The following is a 21,483-nucleotide window of genomic DNA, read 5'->3' on the forward strand; positions in this document are numbered from 1 at the left end:
ATCACTTGGTATTTCATTGCAAGTACCTTTTGTTTGTGGACCAATATGTATGTATGGAATACTATGAATATTAGATACATTCAGAGAGACTAGAGGTGGTGATGGTTTTGGGGCTGGGGTTCAGGAATTCAGTTTCACTGGAAGTCAAGTTAAACGCGATACTACGGGCTGGTCACCAGATGTCGCTGTTTATCTTGTATTTCGTGTCGTAACTTCAGCCAGAAGAAGAGAGGAGGGAGGATGACGTCACAGGCTGTTTGGTTGTGAGGAATGTTTTCTCTGCAACGTCACTAGAGATGGACCTGCAGCACTCTGTCTAGACAGCTAACTAGTCAACTAACTAGACAACTAAGTAGATAACTAACTACACCAGTAGAGCCTACAGACGGGTGGCATGACAGTACTGACAGGTAATAACCAGGCTGTGTCGTGGCTGTGTGTCTGTTGTTGTGGTAGCGTTAGCTGCTAACTTCCTGTGTGTGTGTGTGTGTGTGTGGGTGTGTGTGTGTGTGTGTGTGTGTGTGTGTGTGTAATTAGCTAGTTAGCATAGCTTGGCTAACAGCAGTTGAACTATCCAGATGTTTTAGTTTAATTTTTTTTTTTTTATTAATTTTTTACTTAACGGTCTTATGAAGACTTTGTGTATTTAGTCATTTAAATAGCGGTTCTATGTCTTCACTGTTAACAGGTTGCTATAGTTAGTTAGTTAGTTAACTTAGTTAGATAGTTAGGTTGTTGTTAGATATATAGATAGATAGAGTAGACATAGATAGATAGATAGATAGATAGATAGATAGATAGATAGATAGATAGATCTAGATACTTGGTACTTCTGCCAGAGTTGTTATTGTTTGTGGGTCTAGTTAGCAAGCTGCCCAGCAGTCAACTGTACAACAGGTCTCCGTGTGTAATTATGTTGTCCTCAGAGACAAGTCTGTCTTCTTCAATTAAAGTAATTCAGTTGGAGAACTGAATTAGAGTTGAGTCACTAAAACTCGGTTAGCCTGAGGCCAGTCTGAGCAGTTAGCCAGACACTGGTCATGGTCATTAGAATGTGATTTAAAAAGTAACTGTTCTGCTCTAAAACATGTCGCCTGGTGAAAAGAGCTCTGCTGCTGGTGAATGCACTCAGAATGCAGAGTGTGTGTGTGTGTGTGTGTGTGTGTGTGTGTGTGTGTGTGTGTGTGTGTGTAAAAAGCTGCTGGTGAATGTTGTGATCTACTACGAGCTTGAGCTAGTTTCCTGCCTTTACAGTCGCTGCCCAACACTCTGGAACTGTTGACATTAACATTCCTTTGAGATGATTGTGGAGATAGAGCGTGGGTAGAGGGAGGGGAGTGAGTGTGTGCATGTGTGTTGTGTTGCTTTTCATATTGTTGAAGCAGTGTTATTTAGTTGATTTTCAACATGCATTATAGTAACATTACAGTAACAGAAACCTCTCTGAATGTCTGGCAACATCTACAATGTTTATGTTCCTCCTTGCCTGTTTGTTATGTTCAAATATATATGTGTATGTGTCTGTGTGTCTGTGCGTGTATGTATATGTGTGTGTCTGTGCGTGTATGCATATATATGTGTGTGTGTGTGTCTGTGCGTGTATGTAAACTGTCTGTGTGTCTGTGCGTGTATATATGTGTGTGTGTGTCTGTGCAGTGTGCATGCATGTATGTGTGTGTGTGTGTGTGTGTATCTGTGCGTGTATGACTATCAACTGTATATATAATATATATACGTGTGTGTGTGTGTGTGTGTGTGTGTGTGTGTGTGTGTGGTCTTTAGTTTGTTGGCTAAACTCCTGCCTGTAGGTCACAGTCAGTCAAGGGCAGGTGGTTAACTACAGTAGGAGCAACAACAGGGAGGGAACAGAGTTCTGTTAACAGTTACCACACATTTCCTCTTGAGTTTCTCGAGTAGTGTCGTGTTGTTAATTATATGTCCAGAGGGGGCAGTGTCCTGTCTCTGAGTGCATAGTAGTATAGACATATTAGCATAGTAGGTAGTAGTATGTATAGTTAGCATAAGTAGATAGTAGTGTATAGACATAGTAGCATAGTACATAGTACATTTACATTTGGACACTTTTATCTAAAGCGACTTACACGTTCTGTATAACAGGTCAGCTGGAAGGGTACAACTCTTTCAGCTGATTAACAATGTTCATCAAACTTTGGTGATACAGTCTTGAGTGCATAATAGTAAAGACATAATTTAGCATAGTAGGTAGTACTATAGTTGTATAGTAGATAGTAGTATAGACATATTAACGTAGTAGTGTAGGCATATAGTAGATAGTAGTACTATAGACATAGTAACATAGTACATAATAATAAGATATAGTATTATAGACATAGTAGTATAGTACATAGTAGTATAGACATAGTAGATACTTAGTAGTATATAGTAGCATAGGTAGTAGATTGTAGTATAGAGTACATAGCAGTATAGTACATATAATATAGACATAGTAGCATAGTACATGATAGTAAAAATACAGTAAGAAGAATCTTCTTATTTTTTATTCAGATATTGAAAAAGTGTGTTTTTACTTTTTAGTTGGGCTTATCAAAATAAATGGTTTGGTTCCGGTTGCCGACCGACCCTGCTGATTTAGGTGCGACCCAATTTATTTTATGAGTTAAAAAAAAAAGTTTTTTTTTTTTTTTTTTTACAATAAAGTTTCATAAAAATCTTAGTCAAACCTTTAGTATTATGGATATTAAACATGCTGGCAGAGTACATGCATCCATGTTGTCGTGAACATTTTAATTAAATAAAGAAATTCCCTATCCATAGTCGCTGTGGGAAAAAATTAAATAAGATAAATTCCCTAGTACCTACCCATGGCCTTAACTGACAACCAACAGGAACCAAACAATACATTTTGTTAGGCCTTGATAGCGAAAAAATGCAGGACCGTTTCAGCTGTCCTGACTGGTGGGAAGTTCGTTCCATCATCGTGGAGCCAGGACAGAGAATTGTCTGCTTTTAATTAATTAATATATATATATTTTTTTTTCTCGAAGCTTCGAATTAAAATCGAAGCTCGGCCCCGAAGCTTCGATTGCCTAAAAAAGCTTCGAAGGTCAGCCCTAGAATTAACTGATAGAAAATTAATAGAAAATTAATAGAATCGAATCGAACCGTGGTCAAATGAAGAGATTTCATGATGCATTGAATCGTTGCCTGAAGAATCGTAATCGAATTGAATCGTTGTGAGGTTGAATTGTTACACCCCTAGTTATTTCTTTTATTAGCTATATCTATTCATTTTCATCCATCCAGCCTGATGTTATCATTGGGAATGGGTCTGAGCTCGCAAAATACAGCTCGCCAAATACCGCCGCCTACGCCTTCCAGCCGGTATTGCACTCTATTAGAAATGGTGTAGTGTCTTTTCGTGGCCGATCTGAGCCGTGCAGGCGGGGTTTAAATACTCTGGCAGGACGAGCGTTTACAACTATGGCATGGAACAGTAACCCCACCCGCCCGTTCATTTGTAATGCTTGGTAATGTGGGATGGACCTCCACGAGCAGTATTTGGAATGGCGATGACAGAGAGAGTAGTGTCATGTTGTTAATGTCCAGAGAGAGTAGTGTCATGTTGTTATATATCCAGAGAGAGTAGTGTCATGTTGTTGTTATATGTCAGGAGAGAGTAGTGTCATGTTGTTATATGTCCAGAGAGAGTAGTGTCATGTTGTTATATGTCCAGAGAGAGTAGTGTCATGTTGTTGTTATATGTCAGGAGAGAGTAGTGTCATGTTGTTATATGTCCAGAGAGAGTAGTGTCATGTTGTTATATGTCAGGAGAGAGTAGTGTCATGTTGTTATATGTCCAGAGAGAGTAGTGTCATGTTCTTATATGTCAGGAGAGAGTAGTGTCATGTTGTTATATGTTCAGAGGGGATAGTGTCATGTAGTTGTTATATGTCCAGAGAGAGTAGTGTCATGTTGTTATATGTCCAGAGAGAGTAGTGTCATGCTGTTATATGTCCAGAGAGAGTAGTGTCATGTTTAGGGCTGCAACGATTAGTCGACATAATCGACGACGTCGATCATAAAAACTCGTCGACGCAGAATGTTTGCGTCGATTAGTCATATATTTTTTTTTTCTTTTTTTTTTTTTTATAATTTTTTTTTGCACTATCTATCTTTGTGAAAGTGGCTTCTCAGCTCTGGTCCAGCTGAAGACAAAGCAGAGGAACAGATTGGACATTGAGCATGACCTCAGAGTTGCTTTGTCTACCATCACCCCAGACTTTGAGACTCTTGTCAGGAGCAAACAACATCCCCAGTTATCCCATTAGTTCCCTGGGATGTTAATCTAAGGGCCCTTTCTCACTCTCCTATTCGTTTCTATTCCGTTCCGTTCTGGCCCCGTTCCGAATCTGATGCGAACTCCCCCCCCCCCCCCCCCCTCTCTCCCCTCTAGTTTGTGTACACACTGCGGTCTTGGTTCGCTTCGGGTTCTGTTTACGGTTTGCCTTTTGAGCGTTTACGCTTGCCGTAGGCGATGATGTCACGTTCGAAAATGTAAACAGGAAGTGTCTGGAGACTGGATGATGATATAAATGAACAAATTGCCAATAAATATGAAGTTATATTTAAACCTCTGTTGTCAAGCCTTGTCAATATAACCCACCCTATTTTATCACGAATGGATGGTGTTGTAGAGTCCGCTTTTGAGCGTTTTAACGATAGCGCTAAGCTAACGGCTAAACGCTAGTTAGCTTAGCCTTTACTAGTAACATTGCTGCATCGATTATATGCATTATATTGAATGTCATTGATCTACTGGTCGACCACGGCCGACTGGTTGGGCACCACTGGTCTAATAGAAATAAATGCATTCGAACAAGAAAGTATAGTATACAGCAATGGCTAACGGCTAGTTAGCTAGCCTGTTCAGAAGCTAACATTATCCCATCGCTTGTGGCAATTATATTGCATGTCATTGATCTACTGGTCGACCACGGCCGACTGGTTGGGCACCACTGGTCTAATAGAAATAAATGCATTCGAACAAGAAAGTATAGTATACAGCAATGGCTAACGGCTAGTTAGCTAGCCTGTTCAGAAGCTAACATTATCCCATCGCTTGTGGCAATTATATTGCATGTCATTGATCTACTGGTCGACCACGGCCGACTGGTTGGGCACCACTGATCTAATAGAAATAAATGCATTCGAACAATGTATAGACATAGCAATGGCAAACAAAATTGCCAGGCCTAACCGCCCCCACTAGCGCGCACCTGAGACCACCTATTTCAGCGGTCCAGGTTCAGCGCCCCCGGGGACGAATCAGCGGGGGGCGGGGACGGGGGACAGCGTTCTCACTCAGACAGACACACCCTTTTCTGATGTGAGCCGGGTCTGATTCGACACAGAGCAGTGAGTGAGAAAGGGCCCTAAGAAGTCTGCTATATATATTTTTTAGTTATTTAAACACTTCCACTTTAATTATTATTTACTTTATTTATCTTGTTATGAGTGATTGTTGTATTGTTCAAATACATTTTGATTGAAAGTTGCTTAAGATCCAAATTCAAATGTTTCATGAGTCATTATTTTAATTTGCTATGGGATCATCATGTTATGTTAAGTTAACTGTTAAGGCAGAGGGACTGGACAACAGGGTGACATTCACAGGTGTGCAGACTTGAGCATGTGAGGTAAAACATGCATTGGAGAAGGAGCCATGCCCACAGGAAGCAGAGATTGAGGGTGTGACAAAAATAATCGTTAGATTAGTCGACTAATCGAATGACAAAAATAATCGTTAGATTAGTCAACTAATCGAAAAAATTATCGACAGATTAGTCGATTACCAAAATAATCGTTAGTTGCAGCCCTAGTCATGTTGTTATATGTTCAGAGGGGATAGTGTCATGTTGTTATATATGTTCAGAGAGAGAGTAGTGTCATGTTGTTATATATGTTCAGAGAGAATAGTGTCATGTTGTTGTTATATGTTCAGAGAGAATAGTGTCATGCTGTTATATATGTCCAGAGAGAGTAGTGTCATGTTGTTATATATGTTCAGAGAGAGTAGTGTCATGTTGTTATATGTCCAGATAGAGTAGTGTCATGTTGTTATATATGTTCAGAGAGAATAGTGTCATGTTGTTATATATGTCCAGAGAGAGTAGTGTCATGTTGTTATATATGTCCAGAGAGAGTAGTGTCATGTTGTTATATATGTCCAGAGAGAGTAGTGTCATGTTGTTATATATGTTCAGAGAGAGTAGTGTCATGTTGTTATATATATCCAGAGAGAGTAGTGTCATGTTGTTATATATGTCCAGAGAGAGTAGTGTCATGTTGTTATATATGTCCAGAGAGAGTAGTGTCATGTTGTTATATATATCCAGAGAGAGTAGTGTCATGTTGTTATATATGTCCAGAGAGAGTAGTGTCATGTTGTTATATGTCCAGAGAGAGTGACGTGTCATGTTGTTATATATGTCCAGAGAGAGTAGTGTCATGTTGTTATATATGTCCAGAGAGAGTAGTGTCATGTTGTTATATATGTCCAGAGAGAGTAGTGTCATGTTGTTATATATGTCCAGAGAGAGTAGTGTCATGCTGTTATATATGTCCAGAGAGAGTAGTGTCATGTTGTTATATGTCCAGAGGGGATAATGTCATGTTAGTATGTCCAGAGGGGGGTAGTGTCATGTTGTTATATGAGCAACAGGTCAGATGAACAACATTTGTGAGTGTGTTTCTTTTGCCAAGTGTGTTTTGTTTAGGCATTGAACGGCATTGAAATAGACTGCAGGGTTTATATATGTATGAGTTAGTTTATTACAGTTTAGAGTTAGTTTATTACAGTCATTAGTTACTCATTAGGGAAGTTATTAGACATTAAAATCAAGACAAAGCATTACTACCAAATATCTACTAAACTAAAGAATGTAGCAGGACATCAGAGCTGAAGGCTGAGACAGAATAAAGTTCAGCAATTATCCTTTGACTAACTAACTAACCGACTTACTGACTGACTGTCTAACTCTTGTTTGCAGCTTGGTCCCGCCCCCTGTGAGCAGGATGTATAGTGATTGGCGTTCCCTCCACCTATTGGTGCAGAGCGAGCGGGGTCATCTGAGCGTGCTCCACTCCTACCCCGCCGCCGTGGGCCGAGATGTAGCCAACGCTGTGGTCAGGCCCCTGGGAGCTGGCCTGGGAAACCCCAACACGGACAGCCTTCTCAAGACCGACAAAGAGGTTTGATTGATTGATTGATTGATTGAAAAGTTTATTAACAGATTGCAGAATGGGTACAGTACAGTACAGCTCAATACATACAATTGTTAAGGGAATGCAGACCAGAGAAAGACTTTCGTCTTGTTTACATCAGGGTCCCCCATTTTCAATTCATCATAACATATATGACACACACGACATACAGATAGACAGTACTGCTACATCTATACATTTATGACATACCAGACACTGTACACTGTACATTGGAATACTGACAAAGCCATACTTGGTCATTTACTGTACAACTGGTTTAGGACATTTGTAGGGGCCAGTTTCAAATTGCAGTCTCCCGTAGGTGTTCTTTGAGAGCGTTTTTGAAAGTGGGTAGTGATTCACATTACTTTACAGCTCTGGGTAGGGCGTTCCACATTGATGTGGCATAATTGCGAAACGTGTTTAGTCCCTTGTTTAAGCCGAATCTGGGTTTAACATGATTTGTGGAGCTCCCTCTGGTGTTGTGATCGTGGTATTCACTGACCTTTGGGAAGTATTTTGACATGTACATGGGTACCTTGGTCCTGTAGTGTATCTTGTAGACCAGGCCCATTGCAAGTTGCTGTACTCTGTCGTCTACTCTAAGCCATCCTAGGTTGTCAAAGTGGGCAGGGGTGAGGTGGGTTTTAGGAGTAAGGTCAAGCAGTAGTCTGACCAGTTTGTTTTGTGATGTTTGTAATTTTGTTTTTAGCGCCTTTGAGGTGCTTTGGTACCATGAGGTGCATGCATAGTCGCAGTACCCTTGAATGAGTGCTCCTGCCAGAGTCTTCAGGGTATTCTTGTTTACCAGGGAGGAGATCCGGTACAAGAATTGAGTTCGTTGGTTGACTTTTTTTTATTACATTGGATGCCATTTTGTCACAGGAAAGATTAGCCTCTAGGATGGAACCCAGGTAGGTAATTTCATCTTTCCTTGTGACAATATTGTCAGGTAAGCAACAAACACACTACTGATCAGAAACCTGCAAAAACACACTACTGATCTGAAACCTGCAAAAACACACTACTGATCTGTAACCTGCAACAAACACACACACTACTGATCTGAAACCTGCAACAAACACGCACATTACTGATCTGAAACCTGCAACAAACACACTACTGATGAGCCTGTAACCTGCAACAAACACACACACACGGATCAGTCTGTAACCTGCAACAAACACACTACTGATCAGCCTGTAACCTGCAACAAACAAACACACACTGATCAGTCTGTAACCTGCAACAAACCAGATTCAAGAGATTTATTTGTCACGTACATACACAAGACATGTAGTGAAATGAAGGTGGCTATGCCCGCCTCGATTGTGCAAAAATACAAATAATAAAATAGAATAGATAATAAAATAGACATGCTAAAAAGTTATAAGAATACAAATATGCAATACAATGCTAAGCTTGAGAATTAAGGTGAAGTACTATATACAATAATTATACTATTACACACTACTGATCAGCCTGTAACCTGCAACAAACACACAAAAGAAAAGCTTAGCGGCAGGAATTTAAAGTAGAAGAGTACAGGTGAATTCAGGATGTAATCAGGTAAAGTGCAGCCATTCAATTTGAGTGAGACAGAGGAGGTAGGTTTTTAGGCAGGCATGAGTCAGGCCACCTAAATGGAGCTAATGATTGGGAGATGCAGGTAGATTTGGGAAGAAAATGTGTTGTTCCACGAGAGATAGTTAGCACTAACTTGAGGCCTGACCTAGTATTATGGTCTGTTAGTCAGCAGTTTATTTTATAGATCTGACGGTGACCTGGGAGGATTCAGTGGAGGAGGCTTATGAAAGGAAAAAGCTTAGATATGCAGACTTGGCAGCAGAAACTGAACAGTGAGGATGGAAAGCTATGGATTGTCCAGTGGAAGTAGGATGCAGAGGATTTATAGTAGGATTGACATTATCATTATTGGGAGAGTTGGGGATTTGAGGGCGGAGTTTGTGAAAGGTGGCATTGAAAGAAGCATTGATAGGCAGTCAGTGGATTTGGTTGAGGAGACATAATGTCAGCATAATGTTCCTTTTCTTCTCTGTTGTTGCTGTCTCATGTGTGATATTGGTATCAGGAATTGTTCTATTTTTGACTTAGGAAAACACAAGTTCGGCATGTAGATATCATGGAAAGTGAGAGCTAGCATGGAGGGGGGTGGTTCTGGGATGCTGGAACTAACTGTTGATCCTTCCTGAGGTGTCATGGGTCTAACTTGACAAAACACCAGTGAAGGGAGGTGCCCACTTGATAACCCTGGTGATATGCTGCTCTCACTGTCTATCTAGGAGTCAGACCCACTCCTATCCAAGCTCCGGGAGGGTCATCAAAGAGAAGCCGCCTATTCTCAGTCCTTGCCCCACAATGGTGGAATGAACTACCCACCCCAGTTAGGACAGCCGAATCCCGTCCAATCTTTCGCCGTCGACTAAAGACGCACTTCTTCAACCATTATCTGAAATAATAATAATAAAATAAAATAAAAACGAACCCTAACTAACCTTACTGTCATGCACCTGTCCTAATAAACTAACCTACACTGTAACACGCAACACTTTGATGAACATTGTTACTCAGCTGATAGATTTGTACCCTTCCTGATGACTTGTCGTACAGAACTTCAGTCGCTTTGGATAAAAGCGTCAGCTAAATGACTAAATGTAAATAAATGTCAATGTATCTATCTACACTTGATAACCCTGGTGATATGCTGCTCTCACTGTCTATCTATCCACACTTGATAACCCTGGTGATATGCTGCTCTCACTGTCTATCTATCTACACTTGATAACCCTGGTGATGTGCTGCTCTCACTGTCTATCTATCTACACTTGATAACCCTGGTGATATGCTGCTCTCACTGCCTATCTATCTACACTTGATAACCCTGGTGATATGCTGCTCTCACTGTCTATCTATCTACACTTGATAACCCTGGTGATATGCTGCTCTCACTGCCTATCTACACTTGATAACCCTGGTGATATGCTGCTCTCACTGTCTATCTACACTTGATAACCCTGGTGATATGCTGCTCTCACTGTCTATCTACACTTGATAACCCTGGTGATATGCTGCTCTCACTGTCTATCTACACTTGATAACCCTGGTGATATGCTGCTCTCACTGCCTACCTATCTACACTTGATAACCCTGGTGATATGCTGCTCTCACTGTCTATCTACACTTAATAACCCTGGTGATGTGCTGCTCTCACTGCCTATCTATCCACACTTGATAACCCTGGTGATATGCTGCTCTCGCTGCCCCCTGCTGATTATGTGAGTCTGCCCCCTTACAAATAAATGAACCGTCTATCATTTTCATAGTAGGTTCATTCATAGTGAGAAACAAGAATTTTCTTTTTTTTATCCCAGAAAATCACATTATATGAAGTCTAAACATTTATTTGTTTTATTGAGTAAAATACGTATTTCACCCCCTACAGACCAGTTATGTGACCAGGAGGCACACAGATTAGTCCTCTTACTTAATTAGTACTCCTAATTAAGTACTCGTTACCTGTAAAAAAAAAAGACACCTGTCCACAGAATCAATCAATCAATCAATCAGATTCCAACCTCTCCACCATGGGCAAGACCAAAGAATTGTCTAAGGACATCCGGGACAAAATCGTAGACCTGCACAAGACTGGAATGGGCTACAAGACCCTTGCCAAGCAGCTTGATGAGAAGGAGTCAACTGTTGGTGCGATAATTCGAAAAAATGGAAGAAACACAAAATGACCATTAATCTCCCTCGTCTGGGGCTCCACGCAAGATCTCACCTCGTGGGGTGAACTTGATCATGAGAAAGGTGAGGGAACACAACCCAGAACTACACGCCGGAGAGCTTGTTAATGATCTCAAGGCAGCTGGGACCACAGTCACCAAGATGACCATTGGTAACACACTACGCCATAATGGATTGAAATCCTGTAGTGCCCGCAAGGTTGCCAATGAGCACCTGGATGAGACCAAAATCGAGCTCTTTGGCATCAACCCGACTCGCCATGTTTGGAGGAAGAAAAATGCTGACTTTGACCCCAAGAACACCATCCCCACCGTCAAGCATGGCGGTGGAAACATTATGCTCTGGAGGTGTTTCTCTGCTAAGGGGACAGGACGACTTCACCGCATCGAGGGGAGGATGAACGGGGGCCATGTACCGGGAAATCTTGGGTGAGAACCTCCTTCTCTCAGCCAGGACACTGAAAATGGGTTGTGGATGGGTCCTTCCAGCATGACAATGACCCAAAACATACAGCTAAGGCAACAAAGGAGTGGCTCAAGAAGAAGCACATTAAGGTCCTGGAGTGGCCTAGCCAGTCTCCAGACCTTAATCCCATCGAAAATCTGTGGAGGGAGCTGAAGCTTTGAGTTGCCAAGCGACAACCTTCAAACCTTAAGGATTTGGAGAGGATCTGCAAAGAGGAGTGGGCCAGAATCCCTCCTGGGATCTGCGTAACCTTGGTGACCAACTACAAGACACGTCTGACAGCTGTGCTTGCCAACAAGGGTTTCTCCACCAAGTACTGAGTCATGTTTTGCTAGGGGGTGAAATACTTATTTTACTCGATACAACACAAATACACGTTTAAAATGCATATGTGATTTTCTGGGATTTTCCTTTTGTGATGTTCTGTCTCTCGCTGTTAAGATGACCATACCATGAAAAGTATAGACCATTAATTTCTTGTCAATACCTAGAGCTCATATCAAATGGGCGCAGGTCTGTTGAAGTTTGCAATGGGCCATGTAATAGAGTTGTAGTGTCAATGAAGTTGAGAATAATGACACCAAGGGCGGCCGGGTAGCGCAGCAGACTAAGCGTCTGCCTACCACCGCAGAGACAGTGGGATCAAATCCAGCTGCCGCGGTACCTCCGGCTTGGTCGGTCGTCCATACTGACACAATTGGCAGTGTTAGCGGGTGGGAAGCCGGTGGGGTGGGTCCTGGTCGTTGTAAACAGCGACTCCTACAGGTCGGTCGGGGGCGCCTGCTCAGCGAGGAAGGGATCTAGTGTGATCCTCCCACGCGTTACACTCACCCAATGAGAGTCCTCGCTGTCAGGTGAAAAGAAGCGCCTGGCTGACTCTGCGTGTATCGGAGGAGACATGTGTGATAGTCTTCAACCCTCCCTAGACCGAGGAGGTGGGAGAAGCTGGAGGTGTCATCACCTCTGTACTGGTGGAGGAGGTGGGAGGAGCTGGAGGTGTCATCACCTCTGTACTGGTGGAGGAGGTGGGAGGAGCTGGAGGTGTCATCACCTCTGTACTGGTGGAGGAGGTGGGAGAAGCTGGAGGTGTCATCACCTCTGTACTGGTGGAGGAGGTGGGAGGAGCTGGAGGTGTCATCACCTCTGTACTGGTGGAGGAGGTGGGAGAAGCTGAAGGTGTCATCACCTCTGTACTGGTGGAGGAGGTGGGAGGAGCTGGAGGTGTCATCACCTCTGTACTGGTGGAGGAGGTGGGAGAAGCTGGAGGTGTCATCACCTCTGTACTGGTGGAGGAGGTGGGAGAAGCTGGAGGTGTCATCACCTCTGTACTGGTGGAGGAGGTGGGAGGAGCTGGAGGTGTCATCACCTCTGTACTGGTGGAGGAGGTGGGAGAAGCTGGAGGTGTCATCACCTCTGTACTGGTGAGGAGGTGGGAGAAGCTGGAGGTGTCATCACCTCTGTACTGGTGGAGGAGGTGGGAGGAGCTGGAGGTGTCATCACCTCTGTACTGGTGGAGGAGGTGGGAGGAGCTGGAGGTGTCATCACCTCTGTACTGGTGGAGGAGGTGGGAGGAGCTGGAGGTGTCATCACCTCTGTACTGGTGGAGGAGGTGGGAGGAGCTGGAGGTGTCATCACCTCTGTACTGGTGGAGGAGGTGGGAGGAGCTGGAGGTGTCATCACCTCTGTACTGGTGGAGGAGGTGGGAGGAGCTGGAGGTGTCATCACCTCTGTACTGGTGGAGGAGGTGGGAGGAGCTGGAGGTGACCAGGAAGGGAATTGGCATAACGACTAAAATTGGGATGGTGGAAAAATACAGAAAAAGGGGGAGAAAAAGTAGATAAAAAAAAAAAGAATAATGACACCAAAATGATCATTCCCTCTAATCAAGAATCATGTCAAAGTTGCAATTATCACTCAATTGTTCAGCCCTACCGTCATTACCAATATACAGGACATTATGGCTGGTAGGTTTACAGGACATTATGGCTGGTAGGTTTACAGGACATTATGGCAGGTAGGTATACAGCAGGGCTGTACAGTGCGACATATATATCGCACGTGCTACAGCAACAACGGTCTGTGCGATGAATGGATTTACTTCAGTAGCACTGGTGCGATAGGCATTCGGTTCATTTGATACTCTTATTTTGAAAATCCTGTCGCAGGTCTCATTTCCGCCTAAGCGCAGCTCCAGTCATTAAATATCTGGGCTCCGGCAGCTAGCAACAGTCAGGTTCATATGATACTCTTATTTTGAAAAAACCCATAGCAACTCCGCAATGTCATATCCGCCCCAGACCGTGCTTCTGCCTTCTGCTGTCAGCCACGCGAGCGGCGCTGCACAGCAACAGTGCGGCTATTTTGCGATCCGAAATAAGTCTGTGGTGTTTTTTTTTCTCACAACGGGTCAAATGCATCTAACACCCTTGCATCGTCGCCATCCCTTTATGCCCACATCGCCCGAAATGAACGTTACATTAGCATAAGCTAACAAGCTAATCCTGATCAGAGGCAGAGCCATAGAGAACAGGGGACAGGGGAAAGGGTGTGTGTGTGTGTGTGTCGAGAGGAGTGGAAGTTTGAAGACAGACTAGACTACAATATGATGCAGGGGTGGTGAGTTGAAACAGTGTGAATCAATGAAAACTTTATTTAACAGATTGCAGAATGGGTACAAATACAGTACGGCTCAATACACACAATTGTTAAGGGGATGCAGACCAGAGAAAGACTTTCGTCTTGTTTACATCAGGGTCCCCCATTGTGTGTGTGTGTGTCCCAACTGACCCCACTTCTATGTTTCAATAAATTATTTGCATTTAAAACTATTAACGCTGACTCATTCCTTCAGTCCACTCAAAATTATGCTAATATTCCTTATGTTGTTTATGATATTAATTGAAAATAGCATATGAGAGTATTATAGTAATAATAACACATGGCGATATACTAAAAAGCAATTTATAATTTTTGGCTGGTAAAAAATCTGCCTTTTTTAAATCTACCAGCCAAATGGCTGGTAAGTCAAAAAGTTAAGTTTGTTCCCTGACTGCAACTAAATAACACAAATACAATAGGCACATTTGTGACTGTTACAAATATAACACGTTTTATACTTGTGCTACAAGATTTTGGCCAGTGCTACAAAACTATCAACCTCTGTAGCACCAGTGCTATATGCAAAAAAAGTTAACGTACAGCCCTGTATACAGGACATTATGGCTGGTAGGTATACAGGACATTATGGCTGGTAGGTATACAGGACATTATGGCTGGTAGGTATACAGGACATTATGGCTGGTAGGTATACAGGACATTATGGCTGGTAGGTATACAGGGCATTATGGCTGGTAGGTATACAGGACATTATGGCAGGTAGGTATACAGGACATTATGGCTGGTAGGTTTACTGGACATTATGGCTGGTAGGTATACAGGACATTATGGCAGGTAGGTTTACTGGACATTATGGCTGGTAGGTATACAGGACATTATGGCAGGTAGGTATACAGGACATTATGGCAGGTAGGTATACTGGACATTATGGCTGGTAGGTATACAGGACATTATGGCAGGTAGGTATACAGGACATTATGGCAGGTAGGTATACAGGACATTATGGCAGGTAGGTATACAGGACATTATGGCTGGTAGGTATACTGGACATTATGGCTTGGAGGTTTACTGGACATTATGGCAGGTAGGTTTACTGGACATTATGGCAGGTAGGTTTACTGGACATTATGGCAGGTAGGTTTACTGGACATTATGGAAGGGAGGTTTACTGGACATTATGGCTGGGAGGTTTACTGGACATTATGGCAGGTAGGTTTACTGGACATTATGGAAGGGAGGTTTACTGGACATTATGGAAGGGAGTTTTGTGGACATTATGGCAGGTAGGTTTACTGGACATTATGGCAGGTAGGTTTACTGGACATTATGGCAGGTAGGTATACTGGACATTATGGCAGGTATAAATGCGTCAAAATGTGTCAAAATGCGGAAGCAGCCATTTTAGCCAAGGCTAGCTCAGTGATTTTTTTTACTCATTTATAAAAATGATTTAAAATGTTTATTAGCAACGCCGAGCTTTCAAACCCTGCTGTGTGTGTGAAACCCTAATGCAACGGTGAGTACCTTTGAAATTTATATCGGATATATTTTGGACCAACCGCTCGCTTTTAACCAGTGCTTGATGGTGCACATTAACCTGGCTACTACCGTTGAATCAGTGACTGCGTATTCAAGCAAGGCTTGCATCACAGTCACGAAAGGGGCTAGTTGTGAGAGAGAGGTCACAGGAAGCAGAACTATTTCACTTCTATTGTTTTCAACTTCCTCTGACAGAAGCAACACATGGCTCTCTCTCTGCCCACTGTGTGTGTGTGTGTGTGTGTGTGTGTGTGTGTGTGTGTGTGTGTGTGTGTGTGTGTGTGTGTGTGTGTGTGTGTGTGTGTGTGTGTGTGTGTGTGTGTGTGTGTGTGTGTGTGTGTGTGTGTGTGTGTGTGTGTGTGTGTGTGTGTGTGTGTGTGTGTGTGTGTGTGTGTGTGTGTGTGTGTGTGCGCGCGTGCAATGTCCCTTATTTTAGACAGCAGAGCTGAACGGTCACCTTGTCACCCACAATGGAAAGTTTTCTTTGCTATGCCTGACTGACTCACACACACACACACACACACACAGTGTAAACACACACATACATACACACACCACTTTCTTCTTGGCATGTGGTTGATTTTTTTATCTCTCTCGGCCTGGAGAGAGTAGCTTATTTAAAGTGCATTTCAAAGTGTGTGTGTACTGAGTGTGTGTGTACTGTATCTGTGTACTGTGTGCGTGTAGTGTGTGTAGTGTACTGTGTGTGTGTGTGTGTGTTCTCTGTACACGGCCCAGACTAAACCTGAACTAGGACAAGAAGAGACTAAATGTACAGTCAGTACTTTGTATTGAAATGTCAAACTGTATCACTGTATCCCTCTGTCTGTCACCTAAACCAGTGGTTCTCAACCTGGGTTTGGGGTCCTCAAGGGGTCACACAATGATTTTGTGGGGTTGGGCAAAGGTATACAAATTCACAGGGTGTGATATGTGAGGAAAAAACAGAACAGAAAAAAAACTGTAGACCACAAAAAAATATATAGTTATATTTGTTATATTCATATAAAACTCTCATGATGCAACAGCAAGTCATTTCAGTTTAGTGTGTTAGGATGTTTATAAAACACTGGCATGGCTGGGTAGTGTAGAGGTCTAAACACTAGGAGTGGCTGGGTAGTGTAGAGGTCTAAACACTAGGTGTGGCTGGGTAGTGTAGAGGTCTAAACACTAGGTGTGGCTGGGTTGTGTAGAGGTCTAAACACTAGGTGTGGCTGGGTAGTGTAGAGGTCTAAACACTAGGTGTGGCTGGGTTGTGTAGAGGTCTAAACACTAGGTGTGGCTGGGTTGTGTAGAGGTCTAAACACTAGGTGTGGCTGGGTAGTGTAGAGGTCTAAACACTAGGTGTGGCTGGGTAGTGTAGAGGTCTAAACACTAGGTGTGGCTGGGTAGTGTAGAGGTCTAAGCACTAGGTGTGGCTGGGTAGTGTAGAGGTCTAAGCACTAGGTGTGGCTGGGTAGTGTAGAGGTCTAAGCACTAGGTGTGGCTGGGTAGTGTAGAGGTCTAAACACTAGGTGTGGCTGGGTAGTGTAGAGGTCTAAACACTAGGTGTGGCTGGGTAGTGTAGAGGTCTAAGCACTAGGTGTGGCTGGGTAGTGTAGAGGTCTAAACACTGGCATGGCTGGGTAGTGTAGAGGTCTAAACACTAGGTGTGGCTGGGTAGTGTAGAGGTCTAAACACTAGGTGTGGCTGGGTAGTGTAGAGGTCTAAACACTAGGTGTGGCTGGGTAGTGTAGAGGTCTAAACACTAGGTGTGGCTGGGTAGTGTAGAGGTCTAAGCACTAGGTGTGGCTGGGTAGTGTAGAGGTCTAAGCACTAGGTGTGGCTGGGTAGTGTAGAGGTCTAAACACTAGGTGTGGCTGGGTAGTGTAGAGGTCTAAACACTAGGTGTGGCTGGGTTGTGTAGAGGTCTAAACACTAGGTGTGGCTGGGTAGTGTAGAGGTCTAAACACTAGGTGTGGCTGGGTAGTGTAGAGGTCTAAACACTAGGTGTGGCTGGGTTGTGTAGAGGTCTAAACACTAGGTGTGGCTGGGTAGTGTAGAGGTCTAAACACTAGGTGTGGCTGGGTAGTGTAGAGGTCTAAACACTAGGTGTGGCTGGGTAGTGTAGAGGTCTAAACACTAGGTGTGGCTGGGTAGTGTAGAGGTCTAAACACTAGGTGTGGCTGGGTAGTGTAGAGGTCTAAACACTAGGTGTGGCTGGGTAGTGTAGAGGTCTAAACACTAGGTGTGGCTGGGTAGTGTAGAGGTCTAAACACTAGGTGTGGCTGGGTAGTGTAGAGGTCTAAACACTGGCATGGCTGGGTAGTGTAGAGGTCTAAACACTAGGTGTGGCTGGGTAGTGTAGAGGTCTAAACACTGTGTGGCTGGGTAGTGTAGAGGTCTAAACACTGTGTGGCTGGGTAGTGTAGAGGTCTAAACACTAGGTCGGCTGGGTAGTGTAGAGGTCTAAACACTGTGTGGCTGGGTAGTGTAGAGCAGTGGTTCCCAAAGTCGGGGTCGCGACCCAAAGGTGGGCCGCGAGCAGCCACGGATGGGCCGCGAGATGATTTAAAAAAAAAAAAATAAAATAAAAATAAATAAAAAAAATTTTTTTTTTTTTTTTTGTCAGGCCACTGAACTTATAAGCAGGCCAGGACAGTGTTTCTAGTTGTATTCAAAAATTCTATTCTATTGTATTCTAAAATGTGACTATATGGTTTTATATTAACTTAATAAATAAACAAAAACGAAAAATCTATTTATTTCAACGAACATTTCAAACTAAATAACAGATTATGCACATAAAACGCTGAAAACAACCGAAGCAACAATAGTATTTTAATGAGGCTATTATTATTATCATTATTATTTTGCAACAAGTTAGCCCTCTCATAAATAGCACATATAAATGAATAACTAACTTGAACTAACTTAATAGGATTGAAGTGATATTTGGCTTAAAAAAATCGGTCGCCTGGCAAAAAAAAAAGAAAAAAAAAGCCAGACGATGTGCATTGGGCCGCGGCTCTCTGACGCCTTATTTTCTGGGCCCCGGCCTGAAAAGTTTGGGAACCCCTGGTGTAGAGGTCTAAACACTAGGTGTGGCTGGGTAGTGTAGAGGTCTAAGCACTAGGTGTGGCTGGGTAGTGTAGAGGTCTAAACACTAGGTGTGGCTGGGTAGTGTAGAGGTCTAAACACTAGGTGTGGCTGGGTAGTGTAGAGGTCTAAACACTGGGTGTGGCTGGGTAGTGTAGAGGTCTAAACACTAGGTGTGGCTGGGTAGTGTAGAGGTCTAAACACTGGTGCGGCTGGGTAGTGTAGAGGTCTAAACACTAGGTGTGGCTGGGTAGTGTAGAGGTCTAAACACTAGGTGTGGCTGGGTAGTGTAGAGGTCTAAACACTAGGTGTGGCTGGGTAGTGTAGAGGTCTAAACACTAGGTGTGGCTGGGTAGTGTAGAGGTCTAAACACTAGGTGTGGCTGGGTAGTGTAGAGGTCTAAACACTAGGGCCCTCATTCATCAACGTGGACGTAGAACTTGACCTACTTCCACACGTAAGCACGGAATGTAGAACTAGCGTACACACAGGGAAGTCGGCATTCATCACACGTGCGTACGCAGGCTCTATGCCCTGCCGTGTTGATGAATACCACTTTGTTCTACCGTCAATGCTCGTGCATGATTATCCATATATGGTCATGAAAATGAGGAAACACCCCCCATGGGATGTGAAATAATGGACCGACCCGAGCGGGACTCTGAGAAACTCTGCTGTCGAACCAAGAAGACACTATCGCGTATTATGTGATAAATAAAAGGCGGATTTGTAAACGGCGATGTCAGATATCAACGGCTCCCTAAGACCATTGCTGCAATTCTGCCTGGACAGCTCAAAATACTAATACAGACCGTTCGTGGACCACTGTTTGGCGTTGGTTGTGTGTCATTATAACCGTGCTGTAATATGAATGCCTTTATTAGTTGTGTTCGATTGGCTATATGATTTTTAGAGGCATCTATTTTGTTGTCGGCTAATAAAGACCGCGCTGGAATATGACTGCCTTTTCCCGTGTTGTTTGATTAATACCAGGGATTAAAGTTCTCCTCAATTTGATTCCAAATCGCGATGGATCTCCCGTCAATTTTCTACCTGCTGCATATGATTTCTAGAGGCATACTACAATCCATTTTGATGTCAGTATTGGGTAGCCTACATAAACAATAATACGAGCTATACAAGAACAATGAATCTTACTGCCATGTATGATGTAGCCGATACGCCATGTGTATAGCCTGCCTATATGTGATCAATACAAACATGAACTTGAATTCCATCATGTCTGTGTGCGGGTCACTGCGGGAACTCACAAGGCTGTTGTCACAATGTAAATAAGAACGTGCACTGAAAAGTTACAGTATGTAGTTGGTTGATTATTTGTATGACAGTCAGTAAACCCTTGCAAAAAGTATCCGTTTTATTTAATGAATTGAAAACATTCAGCATCGCCTTCCTCCCGGCATCCAGCAATAACATGTATCAGGCAAATGCGCATCGCAACATTGACTGAGTGGAATCCCTTTCTATTCACATAACTGCATTTGTGATGGAGCTTTGACAGCTACAGTAACAGTCTATATTGCTCGATCCATCTCCAATATCACGATGGACCGTGCCGCGGTGGCAAAGACCCCGAGGGTGGAGAGGATCTTGAATGAATTCCATCATCATATATATATGTTGTGTGTCTGTCCACTATGTTTGTTACTTTGTTATTCCCCCCCCCCCCCCCTATCTATGTAAAGCGACCTTGGGTCTCTTGAAAGGCGCTATATAAAATGAAGCTATTATTATTATTATTATTATTATTATTATTATTATTATTATTATTATTATTATTATTATTATTATTATTATTATTATTATTATTATTATTATTATTATTATTATTATCATCACATCTGTGCGGGAGCTCACAAATAGACTGTTAGTCTCAGTGAAGTTTCAACGGAGGTCATCTATTCTAACCAACAAATTGAAGTAGAAAGCATTTCGTGACCAATCTTATTTGGAAACATGACACACAAGATAATTTGCTTTTTATTTGAAACAATATCTAATCGCGTTTGGAGGTTGGTGTTTTGCGTCTGCCCCCCCGTGCCAAACAAGCAGGCCAACCTCTTGTTCGCGTGTGAGCCCGTTATAATTACACTACTGTCGCTATTTTGCAATGAACTATAATGAATTACGGGTCATACAGAAGTTGAACACTAATGCACGGAAGCTTATTTCCGCCTTGGAACTAATGCAGGACTGAGGAGTGCTTATGCGTAGTAACGATATTCTACCACTGGGAGCTAGGTATGCCAGGTCTGACCTGTGCGTAGATGTACGCACGAAGTCAAGTTCAAGTTGAAATTGATGAATCCCACTCTTTGCTTAGAAATGATCGTACGCACAGGGTAAGCACAGATCTGTGCGTAGAACACGTTGATGCATGAGGGCCTAGGTGTGGCTGGGTAGTGTAGAGGTCTAAGCACTAGGTGTGGCTGGGTAGTGTAGAGGTCTAAACACTAGGTGTGGCTGGGTTGTGTAGAGGTCTAAACACTAGGTGTGGCTGGGTTGTGTAGAGGTCTAAACACTAGGTGTGGCTGGGTTGTGTAGAGGTCTAAACACTAGGTGTGGCTGGGTAGTGTAGAGGTCTAAACACTAGGTGTGGCTGGGTTGTGTAGAGGTCTAAACACTAGGTGTGGCTGGGTTGTGTAGAGGTCTAAGCACTAGGTGTGGCTGGGTAGTGTAGAGGTCTAAGCACTAGGTGTGGCTGGGTAGTGTAGAGGTCTAAACACTAGGTCGGCTGGGTAGTGTAGAGGT

At 43.1% G+C, this 21,483-nt stretch overlaps 1 protein-coding gene across 1 annotated transcript in view; it reads left to right on the top strand.

The window, feature by feature from the left end:
• Positions 1–274: 274 nt before the first annotated feature.
• Positions 275–21,483, top strand: part of LOC311229752 (ral GTPase-activating protein subunit beta-like) — a 120,724-nt gene continuing 99,515 nt past the window's right edge. Inside the window, 2 exon segments of the mRNA XM_084315827.1 lie at positions 275–410; positions 7,032–7,233. Of these exon segments, the coding sequence (XP_084171953.1) occupies positions 7,057–7,233 (177 nt within the window). The 5' untranslated portion in view covers positions 275–410; positions 7,032–7,056.

This window comes from Notolepis coatsorum, assembly GCF_963971535.1.
Source record: "Notolepis coatsorum genome assembly, chromosome: 6".
Lineage (NCBI taxonomy): Eukaryota > Metazoa > Chordata > Actinopteri > Aulopiformes > Paralepididae > Notolepis > Notolepis coatsorum.